The sequence below is a fragment of the Topomyia yanbarensis genome, chromosome 3 (assembly GCF_030247195.1).
Source record: "Topomyia yanbarensis strain Yona2022 chromosome 3, ASM3024719v1, whole genome shotgun sequence".
NCBI classification, from domain to species: domain Eukaryota; kingdom Metazoa; phylum Arthropoda; class Insecta; order Diptera; family Culicidae; genus Topomyia; species Topomyia yanbarensis.
The window spans coordinates 423,381,407-423,400,310 of record NC_080672.1 but is presented as its reverse complement, the minus strand read 5'-3'; the positions used below and the strand labels follow the sequence as shown (position 1 = coordinate 423,400,310).

The 18,904-nt window shown below is 40.4% G+C and overlaps 1 protein-coding gene across 4 annotated transcripts in view; it reads left to right on the top strand.

The window, feature by feature from the left end:
• LOC131692685 (BAI1-associated protein 3) overlaps positions 1-18,904 on the top strand; it is a 409,713-nt gene that overhangs the window by 372,894 nt on the left and 17,915 nt on the right. For 3 of the 4 annotated variants that reach the window (XM_058979868.1, XM_058979866.1, XM_058979865.1), the window contains 5 exons: positions 12,619-12,907; positions 12,982-13,183; positions 13,244-13,551; positions 13,609-14,085; positions 14,147-15,587. In XM_058979868.1, coding sequence (XP_058835851.1) covers positions 12,619-12,907; positions 12,982-13,183; positions 13,244-13,551; positions 13,609-14,085; positions 14,147-15,587 — 2,717 coding nt within the window. The remainder of the gene's footprint in view (positions 1-12,618; positions 12,908-12,981; positions 13,184-13,243; positions 13,552-13,608; positions 14,086-14,146; positions 15,588-18,904) is intronic. The other variant, XM_058979867.1, reaches the window with a different exon arrangement.

Genomic DNA, 18,904 nt, shown 5'->3' with positions numbered 1-18,904 from the left:
CAGACACTTGTATTGCAGGGGGTGCTACCAGAAGGGTTGTAATTTGTCTATTAGGCTGATCGATTGGATGTTCTTTGGGGAGGGTGGTGTTATCACATGTGAATGTTTTCTGTCTAACCGGATTGAATTGAAACGGGTTACCTAAATATGGTACGTTGGATATAACAGATACATTAGCTTGCCTGGTATTAGTTTCAGTTGGCCTCGAAGCTGGTGTTGCAGTACCAATGATAGGACTAGTTGGTGACACGTTGAGGTAGCGGGGCGCGGCGATAGTTGCTACTGGCTGTAGATTCGATGTAGCAGCGGGAAGCGCAGCGGTTGAGTATGATGTGGAGTGTGCTGATAAAATATTCTTAGTCGCATTATTGTGCGTGGACAAAGAATTAGCGTGGTAGGTGGCGATCATGGGTGCTTGTGACATTAGCGGCATATGCGCATGGGCGATGTTAGCGGTATAGGTGGCTTTGGCGATGTTGGTGGTAGTGGTGGCAGTAGCGATGGCGAGTGCAAAGGGTGCTGGCGGTGTGGCAGCAACTAGAGGTGTAAAAGGAGCTTGTACTGCAGTGATGGAAGCATATTCGGTAGCAGATGGCGTAGTATAATGAGCTAAGTCTGAAGCAGATGCGATGTTGGTGGATGCCCGAGCAGTATGTGTAGAATTTATTGGCACTGAAACTAGGCGTGGAGCAACGGATGGAAATGTAGCGGCAGCAGGAATGGTAGCAGTAAGCGCTGAGGTTATAGGCTCTGTAGTATGGAGAGCTGGTTCTCCAGCAGACGATTCAGCAACGGCAAGTATAGCAGCAGCAGGTATGGCAGCAGTTGATATAGTAGTGGCAGGTGTAGCAGCAACAGGTGCAGCAGCATCAGACGTGGCAGTGGTAGTAAAATTCGATTCGTAAACAGCAATGTCGTGAGCAGCGGTAGTATCCATTGCTACGTTGTTGGAGGGCAAAACGGAGTTTCCGATGATAGATGCAATCGAGGTGGCCTGCGAGTTATTGCCAAGGTTTACATCTGAAACGACAGAGGCTATAGTATTGGCTAAAACAGATTGGTTGATTGGAACATCAACTCGCGGAATTTTATCAGGTTGCGACAACGAAGGCCTGGAAGTATTACTGGTCCGAGGACGTTTGCATTTGTCTCCGAGAATTGAATCGAACAGATTAGTCAGGTCGAGTTGAAGGTCGTCCAATCGATCATAAAAAGTGGGTCCAGCGGTCGTCGAATTATCAGAATACGCGCGAGTGCCAGATTGATGGCAGCAGGTGGTTCTGGCACAAGAATTATTGCACATACGGCAAAGCATTTGCATGGTATCCGTCATGTCACCAATTAGTTTTAGCGTTGATGTAATACGTTGCAGGATAAGATTTATGGCTTCACGAAGGGAATCGTTCTGATTAGTCGGCACTCGGCATTTGTGACACAGCCAGCCGACACCGGGGCAGTCGCGGATTGATTTGGCGAGGGTGTTGTTGATGTTAGCACACTTGAGATGCAGGCTAATCGGGCAAAGCATGCAGTTGATTTTCGCACCCCGTGATCCAGATGAACCAAAACAAGCATCAGCGTCACATTTGTTCGTTTTCGTCATACTGAAAACAATGGTATCACTGTACACTGTGGATGGAAGCGAAGCCGGGTACGAAAGATGGCACGTCGATGAACAAAAGCGCTGCCTGTTTTCAACTTCGGCGGAGAATAATTAGTCTTGTTGCGAAGAAATAGTAAAAATAACACTATCTTGACGGAGAGTGAAATGAGGCTTTTTAACTGCGATATCACTTTAGGAGAAATGTAACTTGTAACACGCGAATATGGGTAAATTATTATTATTATTATTATTATTATTATTATTATTATTATTATTATTATTATTATTATTATTATTATTATTATTATTATTATTATTATTATTATTATTATTATTATTATTATTATTATTATTATTATTATTATTATTATTATTATTATTATTATTATTATTATTATTATTATTATTATTATTATTATTATTATTCGTATTGAAGTGCAATTATTATGTACATAGGTCATTTCTAATAAATTCTTATCGGAAAATGTGAAATTCTAGCGCTGTTTTGAAAATATTTAGGAAAAACTGAAAATGGCCACATGTTGGTACTCCACTCCAATCTGGATTTATTCCGGGGTCGTAGCTCCGAATTCTTAAAGCATTTTTAAATAAGGAATAATTACCGGTTCTTTTGCAAAAAAAAACTGTATCGAAATCGATTAACCCTTTCATGCCCAACTTTTTTCTAGTGCATGTAGGATTTCAAAACAATTTTTCCTTGAAAACGGTGGGGTCAATAAACACGAAAAGCCTATTTTCATAAAGATAGGTGCTTCCATGGCAGTGCTAGAAGCTGGTCAATTTTTACCTTCTAATGCTCAATACAATTCTCCTAGAGTAATTACAATAGTCCAAATACGTGGAAAACGTAGCTAACGACAGTCTAAATTGATAAGTTGTATTAGTTTTCAATAATATTGCACCATAACGAAGATATATGAAAAAAATCATTTTCCGTCGTTAACGTAAACTATCCCTGGCAGCTCTGCTCCGTCGGAATCCAATCAGACTAATTGCAATAACTTCAGTTCTAAAATTGATCCTTGTAACTGTTAATACTCAAATTAAAGGCAATAATCTCATTAATGAGCCTTACTTGTTTTTGTGAGCAAATCTCGTCTCAATCAAAAGTTATAGCTGTTTAAAAACGTTGTTGTTCACAAACAACATGGGCATGAATGGGTTAAACAGAAAAAAAGTTATGGCCAATTGAACGGTAGTTTGAAGGTTAATGATCTAATGCAAGGTGGGTATTGACACAATCATCATACAGTTCTAGTAACAAAGATAAAATGTCAGCGAATGACAACCGTTGCCCTTCAAAACAAAAGTTGACGTGGTTGATATACAGAAGAAAAATCGAAGGATCGAGATGACTGCCTTGCAAAATACCCGATGAAGCGCAGAACTCTTCGGATACACAACCACATATCTTGACAGCAAGACGACCATTACTTAGATAAGATTGCATCCAACGGAAAACATTGGTACCAAAGCCAAGCCTATCCAGCTTAGCCACTGTAACTTCGTGATTAATCTTGTCGACAGCCGCTGAAAGGTCAGATTACGTCAGTTTGAAGGCCGTCAGACATGGCAAAAGATTCGTAGAGGTTGAGCGCTAAAAAAATATTCAATTAAAAAATGCATGAAAATTTAAATACAGTTATGATTTTTTATCCAGTAGTCGGAAAATTTTGTTTGATAAAACAGGGAGTTGATAAAATTAAGCAGTCGTCATTCCCAGGTTTATCCCCAATTACATTCACAAACACCGGCTCAATCTGTTCTAAGTAGAATTACTATGTTTCGATTGCTGCAAGGTTCTACTGTATCGATTTTGTTCGTTATTTTCGTCAAATTTAAGATTAAGATAAACGAAAGCAATGAAATTGAAAGACGGATAGGAAAACTAGGACCAGGCAGGCTCATATGGACATGATCGAAAGGAAGGGTGAAGAGTCCTTTGCCTTCTGCTAAGTAGGAGTTGAGCGTTGCACCCAAGTCTACCGCATGGTCTTTGATAGAACATAACTCAGCATTATGTTTTACGGCCGACGTCTTTCAATTTCATTGCTTTCGTTTCTCTTAGTCTTAAATTTGCTGAAGATAGCTAACAAGTAGAATTATTAGCACATTCTGTATACAAGTTTAAATTGTTAGACCCCACAGGCAGTGTCTCTGTCTTGGCTACGTTGAGAAGCGGCATCGGAGTCAAAATATTAATAAGAGATTGTAGTATTTTTATGAGATTTAATATTGCTTACTATCATACATTCAGTTACAATATTCGTGCCGCTATAAGTAGATTCCTTTGCAAATGAAACTTGAATAATTTCTTTCCTAGCATTGACAACAAAGTTATACCATGCTATTCCATCTTTCGTAATACTAACTCATGGCACTCTTTTAGCTCAGGCCACGTTTTATACAGCTACGACAATCAAGAAAGTATGTGTCAACTCTATAAAAAACACACTTTATAGAATCGGCCCAGACTGGAACAGACCACATATCTAGACAAGTCCATGGATCTGTATTAGTTTTGTGTGGATCAGGACAAGTTCTCGGATCTAATTCACCCCTTTTTTCTGTGACAGGTGCAGACCTGAACCCAGGGATGCCATTATGTCAGATTTATCGGGCACAGAGATTGCTTCAAAATAAAAAAAAATCAGAATCCATTCAGTTGATACTTTGCAATTTATTTCCTAAAAAATAGCTTAATTTCAATCCATGAGAATAGAGGACCCCCTTAAGTATTAGCACTCAAAAAGTAAAGTAAGCCATGCCTGACCAGCAAAAAATTGCGAAACAGGTCAACATTGATATAACATTTGTATTGATTTCAAATTATCTGCAGAATGAAATGCTTGCAAAATATTAATTTAGCCATCAATAAGTTTGGACGTGTTTTGCATTCACTCCCGGTGTCGCGCGCTAAAGTTTGTTTTGTTATAAGTGACCGAATTTTAACAAAGTGGTAACAATGGTAAAATGAGCTGTGAAATGTATGCCTTGGACGCCTCTGCGGACACGATTCTGTGGACGTTGGATGCCCAAGGAAGTATCATGCAGCTTGCATTGATGTTACTGTGCAGCGGGGATCACTAAGGAGAAAGGAAAGGAGATTGGTAGATGTCAACTCGTACATACTGCCATGCTGCGACTCATGTCAGGAACTACTACATGGGAAAATTGATTTCAACGGACTCGCCGAGCAGCAAAAACTTTTGGAAAAACAAATACGGAAGAATACTGAAGTTATTCATCAACTAACGTTTCAGCAAAATAAGCCGGACCTAGCACGTCAGACAATCGAAGGCGTAGAAATACTTCTCACCACTATTAAACAAGAATTGATTGCAATCAACAAAAACAGTAGTCTAGCCGGTAGTGTTATTGCAACCATGTTACCTCTCCGCTTAACACAGCAATTAAGTCAACGTCAGATAGTGTCTATGAATCGTTAAAAACTGTTACTTCAGAATTATCCTCTGATTTGCGTGACATGAACACGGAAATAAATCAGCTTAGTCAACTGTCTTTAGACACAGCAAATAGCAATCCTATGAACGCAAATTTCACCCTAGGATACGAGCTTCTCGACGAGTTAAAGTCGGTTTCAGTTGCCCTCAATGAAAGCAAAAATACCAGGCAACTACAATCGTCACATGACTCAACGTTGCTGCCAGAAATTCTCAGCGAGGTTAAATCGATGTCAGCATATGTATATGTGAACAATAAAACCGCCATCGCCGCATGACTAACACACCAGTTTGGAAGGTGAACTAAATAACGCTATTAACTCAGGATGGCGTTTCTTGGGCACGAAAGAAGTATGGAAAAATGACTGGAGTGAGTACGATGCGCGAGAAATAAATCGATTGAATCAACTAACTAAAACAGGCGGTTAAGGCTAGAAGGCGTAAACAGAAACAAATATTCAGAAACCGGAATACTAATATTAAAAACAGCAACAATAACAACAATATTTTCCACCTGATCGGAGACCCCCTGTAACAATAAACGATCGCGACGGCCCGCCGGCCAATTTCTCTAATCGCAACTTCATTAATCGTGCCAGTAGCACCATTCGCAACCAAAACCGTTATCCCAATCATAGCTGCAAAACGAATCTTCTACCACCGGATAGAGTGCTTCGTGCGGCAGCCAAGGATCGTTTTTCCAACCTATCTACAAATTATATTCCATCGATTCAATTTACACGAAGCGAAATTCTAAATCCCTACCCAGCACGTGATATATCAAGATCAACGCAACAATTAAATGCAGTGTATACGGAATGTTCCCCATTATAATCACCGTGCGAGGCATGCATGCCGCTTTCAATATTCGTGTTTTCGGTAGTTTCGTTGCGACGCTTTCCCTGGAAGAAGAAAAAGACGAGTGTACTGTTGATTTAGATAATGATGGTAGACTTTCAAATACTTGTTCGCATAAAAAACAGACTGCGACAGAATTATTAATGTATTGTCAAAATTTTAATAGAATGAAAAGTCCAGGCTAAATGGCAGAAATTTATAAACGTATATTAGGTTCGTCAATTTTAGTTATATTAGGAATGGAAACCGAAATCGTCACGAATCTCAAAGGAAGCCTGGCGGAGGAGTTCTTGTGGGTGTTTCGGCTCAATTTAATTCAGAAATTCTACTCACAGTGAAGTTTAAGGAATTTGAACATATGTGGGTTAAATCAAACATTGCAGACGAAATGCACGTTTTTGCCTCTGTATATTTCCCACCAGAGCATGCTAATATAACATCGTACGAAGTTTTTTTTTCTAAATTGCTGAGCTAATTTTATCTGAACTCCCAGCTGAGGTTAAAGTTCACATTTACGGAGACTTTAACCAACGCAACGCAGATTATAGATTTTATAGGACTAAATCAAATAAATCACGTAAAAATTGACAGAATTACTAGCTTGACCTTTTATTTATAAACATTGAGGAAGACTTCTGTGGAGGATCGCAGCCAGCTGCCGTAGCAAGCGGACGACAAATAACAACTGTCCACTAACTTTTACATATTTTTCCGAGACAGTCATTTTCGAAACAGTGGAGACGAGGTCTTTTTTTCGATTTTAAAATCGAATGATTTTGGCTCCTGACAAGTTTTTGAAGAAAAAAAACTTTTCCGTTCGCTGTTCTTCAACAACGCAGCTGAAGAAAACCATTTTGCATCTGTAAGTTCGTGCCCCAAGCGGACTGGGCTCGAGGAGATACGGCCACATGCGTCCACTCGCAGGCGGCCCGACATCAAGAAGTCCCCTCAAAACTGGCAATCTTGGAACTGGTTCATTCCGGTGACCTCCTGGCTACAGATTTTGTTGAACCGGACAAGACCATTCATTACGGAGTGTTCAACGTTCAAACAAATGTTTGAAACGATGGCTGTCCCGATGGGTGTTTGCTACCTCGGCAACATTGCACGGAAAACCCCGCAATCACAAAAAATGAATATTGCAATTTTTGATTTTTGTCTTGACTGTTTCAACTAAAAATTGTTGATTCAACTAACTGTCCTGTTGATTTTCGCATCATCAATTGGCTGAATAAATTAGTTATTTTTGAAAGCTGTCAGTTTTCAGAAAATGAAGACAGCAAAAAGGAAACAAAAATTTGCAAATTTTATTTAACCATTTCTTTAGTTGAAAAGGATACGTCAGTTTTCTCGCTATGTTCATTTTGTAAAATTTTTGAGGCTAACATAAAAGAGCTTGATTTTGAAGTTTAGATTAATAAACCAGTTATAATACTTAGAAGTGCCTACCTAATTTAGTGATATATAAGTGAATTTATGGAAGTATTTTTATATAATACATCAGGTAGACAACAAATTGCATGATTCGACTGATGTTCGAACGTGAGCAAATCTTCTGGAACCAGGTGTGTATGTTTCATGTGTTTTTACAAATCAACCATCCAATTTTCTCACATGTTAACAAATGTTAGACATTAGAATAGGACATTAGTCTCCATCAGTAAATTGATCTGTATATTCTATCATTGCATAAATAATTGTTCCATGCAAATCTAGTGGAACATGGAACCATAATTCGTATAGAAAGTCAATGCTATATTTTTTTTTATAAAATATAATAATTGTAAACGTATTGGCGCTGAACAGTGTTAATATTTATATTTTCTAGTGATACACCGCGTTTGGATAAATCAAGCCATTGATATGATAGCAATAAACTTCTTCGAAGATAATTTGGCTTTTCATTACTGGGTAACAAATCCTCCTTATAATTAACAAAATCGTTAGCTGTTACAACTGGTTGGAATATTTTTCAATAATACAATTGATTGAAACAACCATCTTGGTTTTTAGTTTCAACACGCATCAATCTTGAAATCAACAATTATATTAATTGTTACAACTGTTTGGGAATTATTCCAATATTACAATTGACTGAAACAACCATCTCGGTTTTCAGTTTCAACTCGCACCAATCTTGAAATCGACAATTATATTAGTTGTTACAGCTATTTGATGAGCTGATTCGGATGGTGTGTGTCTTTGCTAACTGACAGCATCACATTTTCAACTAGATGATTTAGTTGTTTCAGCAACTGTTTTGTTCATTCAAAAACAAAAATGAAAGTTTAGAAAAATCAACAATCGTTTAGCTGTACCAAATTTTAGCCAATCGATTTCAGAAATTCGACTAATATATTAGTTGCTATGCGATCGGGAGCGTTTCCGTGTGGTATCTTCATCGTGCATACATTCGTCCACGTGGAACTCAGTGATGTCCTAAAATTGTTATGGGACTCGCTGTTGTGCTCGTCGGGTTAACTGGGTGGATCTCCTGGGTTCGATTGAATGCAACATCGGCTACGACTGGAATCCAGAAAATCGTGAGTATTCCGTATGTGGGGGTCGAGGCCGCCATCACGAGAGATGCAGATGACAGCATTCTGGATGATCCTGTTACACATGAGTCAGATTTATTTGGCGTTTTATAAAAGATCATTTTAGAGATTCGTTGGTGTATGTGTATGGGATCTTCGAGACTGTCAATTACTCAAACTTAGAAGTTTCATAGGGTTCAGTTGTTTGGTTCTCGTTGATTTACAAGATATATTTTTAATGATTTCTAACCCATTTGAAATAGGCAAATTAAGAGCGAGTACAGGTGCTGTAACCTAGGCTTATTGGCCAGGGCAAGGTGTAAATACCTCTGTCCCACCCCAAGGACCAAAAGAGTGACATAAACCATCTTAGCCAAGTCACTCCCAACGATTTATTGCATCTCAACCGATTGCCAACTCATCTACGGCAAACCAACCTGAAACAGAGTTTTCAATACCAATGCCTGAACCACAAACGGTGGTCAAATTTGTGGCAGCTGTTCAGACCATAATGACAACCAGCACCCCAAAAGCAACTGTAAGCAACATCGGCAACGAATGCAGTAACAACTACGACGGATTTACACTGATCAACAATAAGTGCAAGAAGCAAGGAAGAACATCTGATCCCGGACACCAAGCCAGCTTCGACCGGGACGTGAAAATAAAGAGAGAATTTAATGACCCCCCTGACGCTGTTTGCCAACAGACCTCGCGAAAAAAGGTCTCCGCTCGCAATAAAAAGTTGCGCGCACGAGATCCAATTAATTAATTCTTGTTTGTGTTTTTATTTTTACATGCATTGTAAACGTATAAAAGATCCACGGCTCCGTTAAGCTACCGCTATGAGCCGTGTCAAATAAACGAATTAATAAAAAAAACATGCTCAATTTTATAAAACGCTTTAGCTATCATTTTGAAGATCCTTAAACAATAAAAACATTATATATTGCATATGTTAGGTCGATATTGGAACATTGCAGTATTATGTAATGCCCTTTTTCAAGCAGATATGAAGAACGAATAGAATCATACAAAATACAAAAACAGTTTTTATTATTTGCCATTCGTAAGCTAGGATAAACAGCATTTCCTCTGCCATCTTATGAAGCACGCTGCTTTCTTATCAATATTCAAACATTAAAGAAGCGTCGCAAATTTACAATGCTTTCGTTCATTAATAATATCGTTTCGCATCGTATCGATTTAGCTGAAATTTTATCCAAATTAAACTTTTATGCACCTTCACGATAGCTACGAAATCGAAGTATATTTTCAATAACTCCTTTTCGCACAAACTATGCAAAATATAGGCCCATAAATCGAATGATGTCTATTTAGAATCACTATTGCAACTCAATTGATTTTACAATGTCTAAACTGAAACTAAAACAATATTTTATACACAAAAGAAATTTTAACGCGTAAGAGGATGATTCTGAAAAAGCCGAAATTGCTTCATTTATATAAAATTTACAGAATGTACACATTAGTAATTAAGGAAACTGTAGTCTACATCGATTGACAAAATAAATAAATAAAATGATAGAAAAATAATATTCATATTTGAACAAGAACCAAGAATAGAATTCTATAAGAACTGCTTCAAACAATAACGGCAATTTCTTCACTGGATAAAAACTGAAAACCAGTTTTCGATTTGCTGGTGACCTGTGAGCCGAAAACCAGTTTTCAACGAAAACCGGTTTTCGTCTATGTGAAGAAATTGGCCGTGTCACCAAATCGATTCACTGTTAATGACCGAGCGCACCCGCATTCACTAGTATGATGGAGTTGCATGGTGCATCAACATCAGTTTTTTTAGAAAAGCAAGTTCGTCAGTTAATTTATCCAAAAGCGTCGTTATTAAATGCACATAAAATGAAAAAAAAAACTAAGACCGCAATTGTTGCCACAATCTGCTTTGGAACAATTAGGTGAGATAAGCCTGGGCCCCGTTACATATCCTATCAATTCAAATAAAATTCATTACAGTACTTGTGTCAGTAGCAGAGGTTAAACTATTCGCTCATTCTCACGACAAGCAGTTTATCGCACAGCTTTTTCATCCTTAGTAGGCACGGACCCACCTTTTCACCTTTTAAGAAATTGCGAGAATTTGCTGACAATGCAGTATGGAAGCGTGATAATTTCGCAGCTTCGAACCTCGTGATAAATTAAGTTCAAGAAAAACCATTATAGAATTTATTATTATTACATTATAGAATTTATTTCCCCACATTATTGCAGTATTTTCATTCTAAGGATCTGTATCTACTCATTTTTGTGAATTTTTGCGAAACCATTAGTTATTCGGCAGTTTTACATTAGGCGTGAAACTATCATCTCATATTATACCGCGAAAAGATAAGATCCAATGCTGTCTTGTCGAGAAAAGTTGGAGAGCAAACAATGTTAAATCGTATGTTTGCTTTTTTATTGCTGGTCGAAGTAGGTGAAATATCGACTTATTCTGTTCACGAATGCGAAAATTGTAAACTCTGGTCAGTAGAGAACTGCCAGATAATTATATTTCATTTCTCTGTGATAAAGAAATAATCGATTTTGAATTTGAACAGATTAGGGGATTTACCTCGTCTTCAACAGATACCGTTTACAAAACATTTCACTCAACATGCGCACAATATTTTTAATTTTATCTTCTGTCTGGTGCACGTCACGAGCACACCAGAGATCCAATCCCAATTATATTCCGTTTTGTAGTCTACTCATGCACGTCAAGACAAATAAAAAACCTTACCTTATTAATCAATCAGAAAATCCCTGAAGCATATATTTTTTCGTTGAAACAATTTTCTGGCCACGGGGGATGGGTTTGAAGAATGTAGAACAATGAGTTTCGGGGTTAATCACGAATGTCTCAGAATGCTTTCAAAATCTCAGTTGAATGCTTTCTCTGTAACTGTAGCTGACAGAATCCGAATCCAGTTATTCGGTTCGTCGCGTAAATAGGTGCAGTATAGGATTCTTTTCTATTCCGCACTGTTTCGCATTGCTAAGGTAGCATTTGTTACGCATGGCTGAAATAATTTTTGCTTCAGTACACTCGGGAATAAAATGTGGTTAAGGGAAAACCGATACCTTGTGGGTTTCAAAATAGCGAGTCGCTATACATCAAAGAATTGAATTCATTTGACCAGCCAATACCGTACAAACTTCACGGAAATATAATTTTTCAATATTGCACCAAAATAACTGTCACTTTTTAATTATTTTTTAATCTTTTTCATTTGCTTCAGTTTAAAAAATCTTCCGATGACACCGTACCGGCTTTCCGTATCAAACGAAGTTCCGTGCTGAACGTTCCGGAGTTGTAGTTGCACCATGCAGCTTCTAGACACGCATTTTCTCCATCACAATTGAACTATTATTTACTTCGTTGCTAGGTTATTTGGTGTATGCCTGGGTCCATAACTACTCGAAGAGAAAATGACACAGCAAACAACCTGGTCAACGTTTGAACTGTAAATTAATCGTAATCATGGCATACTTCGAAATATTGTGTTGCTTCCTCTTTCTTTACTTTAACGAGAGAGTAGCTATTCGAAAGCGTTGTTGTCTGTAAACAGCATGAGCATGGAGCTTAAGAATTGATTATCTTTTTAGTAACACACCTTTTAGGGTGTATTTATTTACTTCGAATTTCAGTTATTCAATTGATCATTATGCCCAAATTTACCGACAAATCACAACAATTCATCAGCAAATCAGAACATCTTGTAAAAGTACAGCGTTGTTTAAAATTTAATATTAAAGAAGAATTGCACAATTACTTTTTTCCATTGAACTGCTTTCCATGTACCATCGCCAGCCGAATGGCAAAAAGCAGTTCCGCCATAGAAGTAACAAGAGCAAACAAATTCGAAACTGAACAATGCAGCCACAAATATGCTGTCCCAGTCAGCAGAATTCCATCGATTATTTACCTTCCCCGAATCACACAAGTTGTTGCCGTAATAGAAAATTATTCATGTATGCAAATTGCAAAGATTTGCAGAAAATCTCCTCCATCCGTCGGTTCGCCCGCCCACCTTCGATCGAGTCGTTTACACTTACAATCAATATTGTTCCCACCAAAAAAAAAGCTTACCACCGTCTTTGTATCCTATTCCAGGTTTCAGCGATCCATATTGTATGCTAGGAATACAACCATCTGGTACCCCACCGCCACCCTCTCCGCAGCCCCCGCTGACACCCAGAACGCTCTCCGATACCGGCATGGACAGTCTGGATTCACCGGAACATGGGAAACTGCGAAAGCACCACAGCTTCCGGTTGAGCTTCAAGCGCAAAGATGGCCGCCAGCAGAGAGACTCGGTCGGACCCGTACCTGCCAAATTCATACGAGCGACGTCGGTCAAACCGCACACGCTGTGTCCGAAGTGGAACGAAAAGTTTAAATTGTGAGTGTCACCTTTCAAAAAAATTTGTAGTTTATTCGGTGATTCTGAAATCATGGATTTTGTTTTCTTTGTAGCGACATAGATGACATCCACTCGGACATGCTACACTTGGACATTTGGGACCACGACGATGAAAGCAGTGTGCTAGATGCTGTTTCGCGACTGAACGAAGTTAGAGGAGTTAGAGGACTAGGTAGATTTTTCAAACAAGTGTGTCAATCGGCACGCCAGGGTTCGCAGGACGATTTTTTGGGTTGCATCAATATCCCAGTCTGTGTGAGTAAAAAACATTATTCTCAACCATTTCTGTCGATTGATCGTATTAATTCCTTTCAGGATATACCCTCGACTGGTTTGGAGGGCTGGTTCAAACTAGAGGCCCGTAGCTCACGCAGTTCTGTACAGGGCCGAATACGGCTGAAGCTTTGGCTTTCAACGCGCGAGGATCGCGGAAACTCCGAAGAAGACAACACCCTGGAGGTGAAAAAGTTCGAACGGCTTCAGACTATTTTCATGATGCACGAACTACACGCTCACGATCCGGCGTGGAAATGGAATGGTGAACTGGCAGGACCATCGCTTACCATTTTGCACCAAATAGCAGTTCAAAGTGATCTCTCCGATCTTCAGATCTCACTTGCAAAGTATAACAAAAAAGGAAATATTTCGCTTCGCTTCACTAACACGGATTTTAATTTCAGACTTGTGGCCATCGTTCGTCTCAACCGCAAGAAACCATTGGACACCAAATTCATCCACCGGCAACTGATCGAGGTGGACAAACTGTGGGTCAACAACTACAACAATGAACCGCTGACGCGAGAACTTGAACAGTGGCTAGCGGATTCGTTGAACGGTTTCGTAGAACGCTCGCTTAGTCACATGCGACGTCACCGGGAGGTGTTTCCCGCATTACACCCACCGTCACTTGTACGGTTAGAGTTCCTGCTCCGGTGTCTGGGTCTACTCGGATCCATGCGAGCCTTTCGTCAGGTTAGTCCCTTCAGCAAAGGCGTTCGTGGAGAAATTGTTGGAGCGTTACGCAAAGGCTCAATCACCTGGTCCCAAGCGCAGCTTCGGGAAGCTCAACGTACACCGAATCCTTTGGTTCACTATACCACGATCCTGATAGCTGATTTGCAACTTGGGGTGACGTACTATCACTCGTTGTTCGACACGTGAGTAGAGTTTTCCACCGACCCAACAAAGAATTTAATTTAATTTTTCCGTCCAACACAGAACTAATGGAATTCAGTACTTCAGCATTGTCTACAAACAGTTTGATTCTCTGGTAAGGCACTTCCTTTTCAATTATTCGACCCTATCTCACCCTAACCCTATTCCGGCACAGCTCTCCGAGGAAGTAACAAATCGTATCGAATCCGGCCAACTACCGGGAACCATCGTCAACCACTGGTCTATACTGGATAACGATCGAGAACCGGACACGGCCCCGTTTGAGATCTACTTCGCTCTGCAAGAGTTTCACAACATGAAATCGCACCTGTCGGTCACTCCCCAACCACCGGAAAAACCCCTGGGACTGCAAAACTTCCACGAATGGTTCGAACCGGCCGTTCAACGATGGATCTCGGTCAGTAAAACGAAAGCTATACAGCGAATCAAGGCAGCTGTCAATGTGGATCAGCTGTGCGAAGGAGAACGGATTGTGCGGCACAGTACATCGGCCATTGATACGGCATCCTGTTTCTACCAGATCCGGGAGTTTTGGAGGAATTTCGCCTGGCCGGATCACGGCTCCGGCGCACACTACGAAGCGCTGATCATTGATTTAGTTTGCACCACCGCAAACGTTTATTCGGATTTAGTTCATCAAAATCTAACGGAAAGCGGGTATCATGATAAGACGGGACCACAGCGTACGGCTGACGATATGTGTGTGATCGTTAACAATTTGGAATATGTCCGACGGGCTTTGGCGGATTTTCACCCGGAAACACACCATCTGACGGAAAATGCGGAGAATTTATTAGACAACACGATTGCTCAACTGGAAAACAAAGCGGATCGGATGCTAGCGAAACTGACGGCTTCGATGCAGGGACCGCTGCAGAAAGCCGTTTTCCATCTAGCTTGGTCACCTGATTCATTACCTGCGAACCAAGCAGTGATGCCACTGCTTGAGTATCTTGACTCTCATCTAGCAACACTGAATGTTACGCTTTTATCGCAAAACTTTTACCGTGCAATGAGTCTCATATGGAACAACGTGTTGGCCGAGTTTGCGAAGCAAATGGATGCCGGTGGTGAGGGTGATAAACCCAGCAATTTCCACGATCGGATGTACGGAGCACTGCAACTGCTGGGCGAGTTCTTCAATGCCGAAGGGCTTGGTCTTCCGCCGGAGATTCTACACAGTGATCTGTATTGGCGGGTGGCTCAACGATTACAGTATCACAAAACGGACACCGATCAGTTGATCGATCTGTTCTATCTTCAAAGACTGCACGAGCAGCTGAACACGGTTGGACCGGTTGGGCTGGGCGTTTTGTCGGTGAAGGCTTACTTCAATCATGATTCGTTGTGTGTTGAGGTGCTTCATGCGAAAGATGTCATACCGCTGGATCCGAATGGATTCAGTGATCCGTTTGTGATCGTCGAGTTAATGCCGCGGCGGGTGTTTTCCCACTGTTCCGAGCAGCAGACCAACGTGCATAAGGTGAGTGAGTAAAAGATGGTCGAAACTTTCGTTTATTTCCTCTGCGAATACAATGTTATGCGAGTACGTTATCAAGTAAAAAAATTCTGAAGTATCGTCTATTCTAATTTGCAGCGAATTATTGCAATCCTTGCAGATGAAAATGCTGTTTAAGTTTATCGGAAAAGACGCAACACACGTTATACAATTATAATAAAAGTGTCAGAACTAAAACTCTAATAACTATTACTATTTTCAACCATTATTGTCTCTGTACGACCCAATCGGGGCATCTGGGCGCTACTAAACTAAGGGTCTACAATCAAACAGATGTAAATAGAATTACCAAAAGACGATTCCGCGCACCAGTTATTAATTCTCCATGCCACCCTGAGATTCTTTTCTAAGTTTGAGCCAAGTCGGCCAACAATTAACGGATGTAAGTTTATTTGGAAAAAATCATCGAGATAAATATACATATAGATAAATAGATATAGAAAAATTAAGATTACAGAATCCGCCAGATGGCGTTACAGACGAAAGGTGATCTGAGTTTAATTTAATATTTCGTGTTCCACCTGTCAGTAACTGACACCATCTTACTACTAGTTAGAGTCTAACTGGCACCAGTTTGTGTTAGTTTGGATATAAACTGTTAGACGATATATCCAAACTAACACAAACTGGCGCTAGTTAGACACTAAATCCAAACAGTTCACACAGCACCTGAGGCAACCGGCTGGTGCCGAGTGATATCTCGGTTAGCCAAGCAAAGAAGATCAGGGTCGCTGATGAGTATAGGCAAACGAGCTGTCGTTTGGCATGAATGCCAAATGTATGCGGTATTTTTTTCGCTAAGAAAAAAATGGATGAACTAATTTGCGCATAACGGCACAACACCTTACTTAGTACAGTTGGATTTTAAAGATTCGTGTTTCACTCGTCAGTAACTGACACCAACTTGTGTCTAACTGACGCCAATTTGCAGTTAGTTTGGATACATCGTCTAACTGGCAGCAAGTTAGTGTCAGTTGCTGACGAGTGGAACACAAAATACTAAAATACAATTTTTCTAAGTTAGGTGTTATGCTCTTTCGCGAAAACTAATTTATCCATTTTATTCATTTAGAAAAAAAGGTTGCATGATCCATAAAAGTTGTTGGAGTTTATGGAAGTGATGTTTGACCGATAGTAACGCCGGGCGTAACAAACTAGGACACAAATCCATTCCTAGTACAAGAAGGAATTTTAACTAAGTATTAGTCGTTGTGGTTACGATTCCTATCTGCCCACCTAAAATGGATTTGTGTATTAGTGGATTAGGCTCTTTAAAACTCTCGATTAGACATTACTCGAATAAAATAACTTTTTGGATCAACCTAATTCGCATTCATTATTGGGCATAAAATTGCATATGAGAAACTCCATTTCGACGGTACTTCTATACTTACAACGCCTTATTGTGACAAACATCTGGTGATTCTCGATATATTTCGATTCTTTTGTTTACACAAACTTCATGTTGCTGAAGAAATGAGTAATGTTCATCGATTTGACCCACACTAGGAATAACAGAGTCTCAGGGTTACAAACAAAAAAATATTCTTACAATAAGTATAATCCTACCACGCCAATGTCGACGAGACTGATGAACCATATATCACAAATATAGTGTTTCAATCCACGGGTTCCAAAATAAGACTTTGTAATTGTACTTTGAAAGATATCAGGACTTTTGAAAAATAATCTGAAAATATGTTACGTTGCGTTTCCTAACAGCATTTGCGTAATGTAAACCGCAGAGCGCATTGACATGTGAAATTCTGATCTTCATAGTTGCATGATGTTGCTTGAGTATAAAAAATGCCTTGGCGAACAAGGAGATTGACGACCTTAACCCGACCAATAACGCGCTACGGGTTTGCTTTATAGGATCCGCTCTTAGCCACCCCAGTACTGTAGATAAATCAAACCACAAATACCGCTCCGTTACCGGTACTGTATGGGACTCCAGAGCAAAACGCATCAATCGTACTCCGAGAACCGCAGCCTGCAGCTCTAATCGCGGTATCGTTAAAGGTTTCAACGGTGCAACCGTGGTTTTCGCAGTTACCAGAGTGCATCTGGGAGTGCCATCCTCGTCGATTATGCGGAAATACGCGACCGCTGCATATGCGGCTTCGCCTGCATCGACGAACACGTGTAATTGCAAACGATGATAGTGTTCTGTCGTGGCTCGTAAGCCATCGTTGCAGGTACGATTCATCCACCTTCTGATCCCACTGGATTCCTGCACACCAGGTGTCTTGCAGCAATATTTTGCCATGTACCAGAAGAAAGCTCAACAATCCCAGAGGATCGAAGTAACTCATAAGGCATCGTAGAACTTGCCTTTTCGTTTGACGTGAGTCGCTGTAAATGATCTGCTGAACGTCATCCTTCAGCTGAGTGCAGAAACTGAGTGCGTCTTCACCAGTCAGCCAGAGCATTCCCAATACTCGCTCGTATTGCTTATTCCGGAGCACGTTTGCGCTGTTAGATTGCCAATTGCGCAATGAAAACCCTCCTTTCAATTCACCTGTGCCGCAGTCTCTCCAGCTTCGGCTTCCGTCCCATAGCTGGTCAAATAGTCATTCACGTAAGTGTTGACAACAATATCTTCAGCAGCCTTCGGGAACTCATTCGTGGAATCTGTTGCATTCCGGTTTTTCACGTACTGCGCTGACGCTGGGGAACTGGTCGACCCAAATGTGGCTGCATCCATGACGAAAATCTTAGGACGAGTCGAGGGATCATCACGTCATAGGAACCTTTGCGAATGTCGGTCTACTTCACGGATTCTTATTTGGTGAAACATCTCCTTGATGTCTGCTGAAAGCGCCACGGCAAATTGGCGGAAACGAGAAAGAACACCCGCTAAAGATGCCAACTGATCTGGTCCCTTGAGTAGCATAGAGTTGAGCGAAATCCCGTTGACCGTGGCTGCCGCATCCCAAATTAGCCGCACCTTTTCCGGCTTTTTCGGGTTTACTACTGCTCCCAGTGGCAGGTACCAGACGCGCTTGAGATCAGCTGTTTTCAATTCCTCGTCGGTAACTTCGTGCGCATAACCCTTTTCCTGTTAATCCTCTTTTTGTCGGTTTAAATTCTCCCTTAGAGACGAACTTCTAGCCACCAGACGTTCCAGGCATGCAAGCCTACGCAGTGTCATTCCATTGCTTTCTGGAAACTCGATATCGTCGTACTTCCACAGCAACCCCGTTTCATATCTCTCTTCCGAACGTACTGTGGTCTGCTGCAATATTAGCAGTGCTCGTTGGTCTTCCGCAGATACGAGT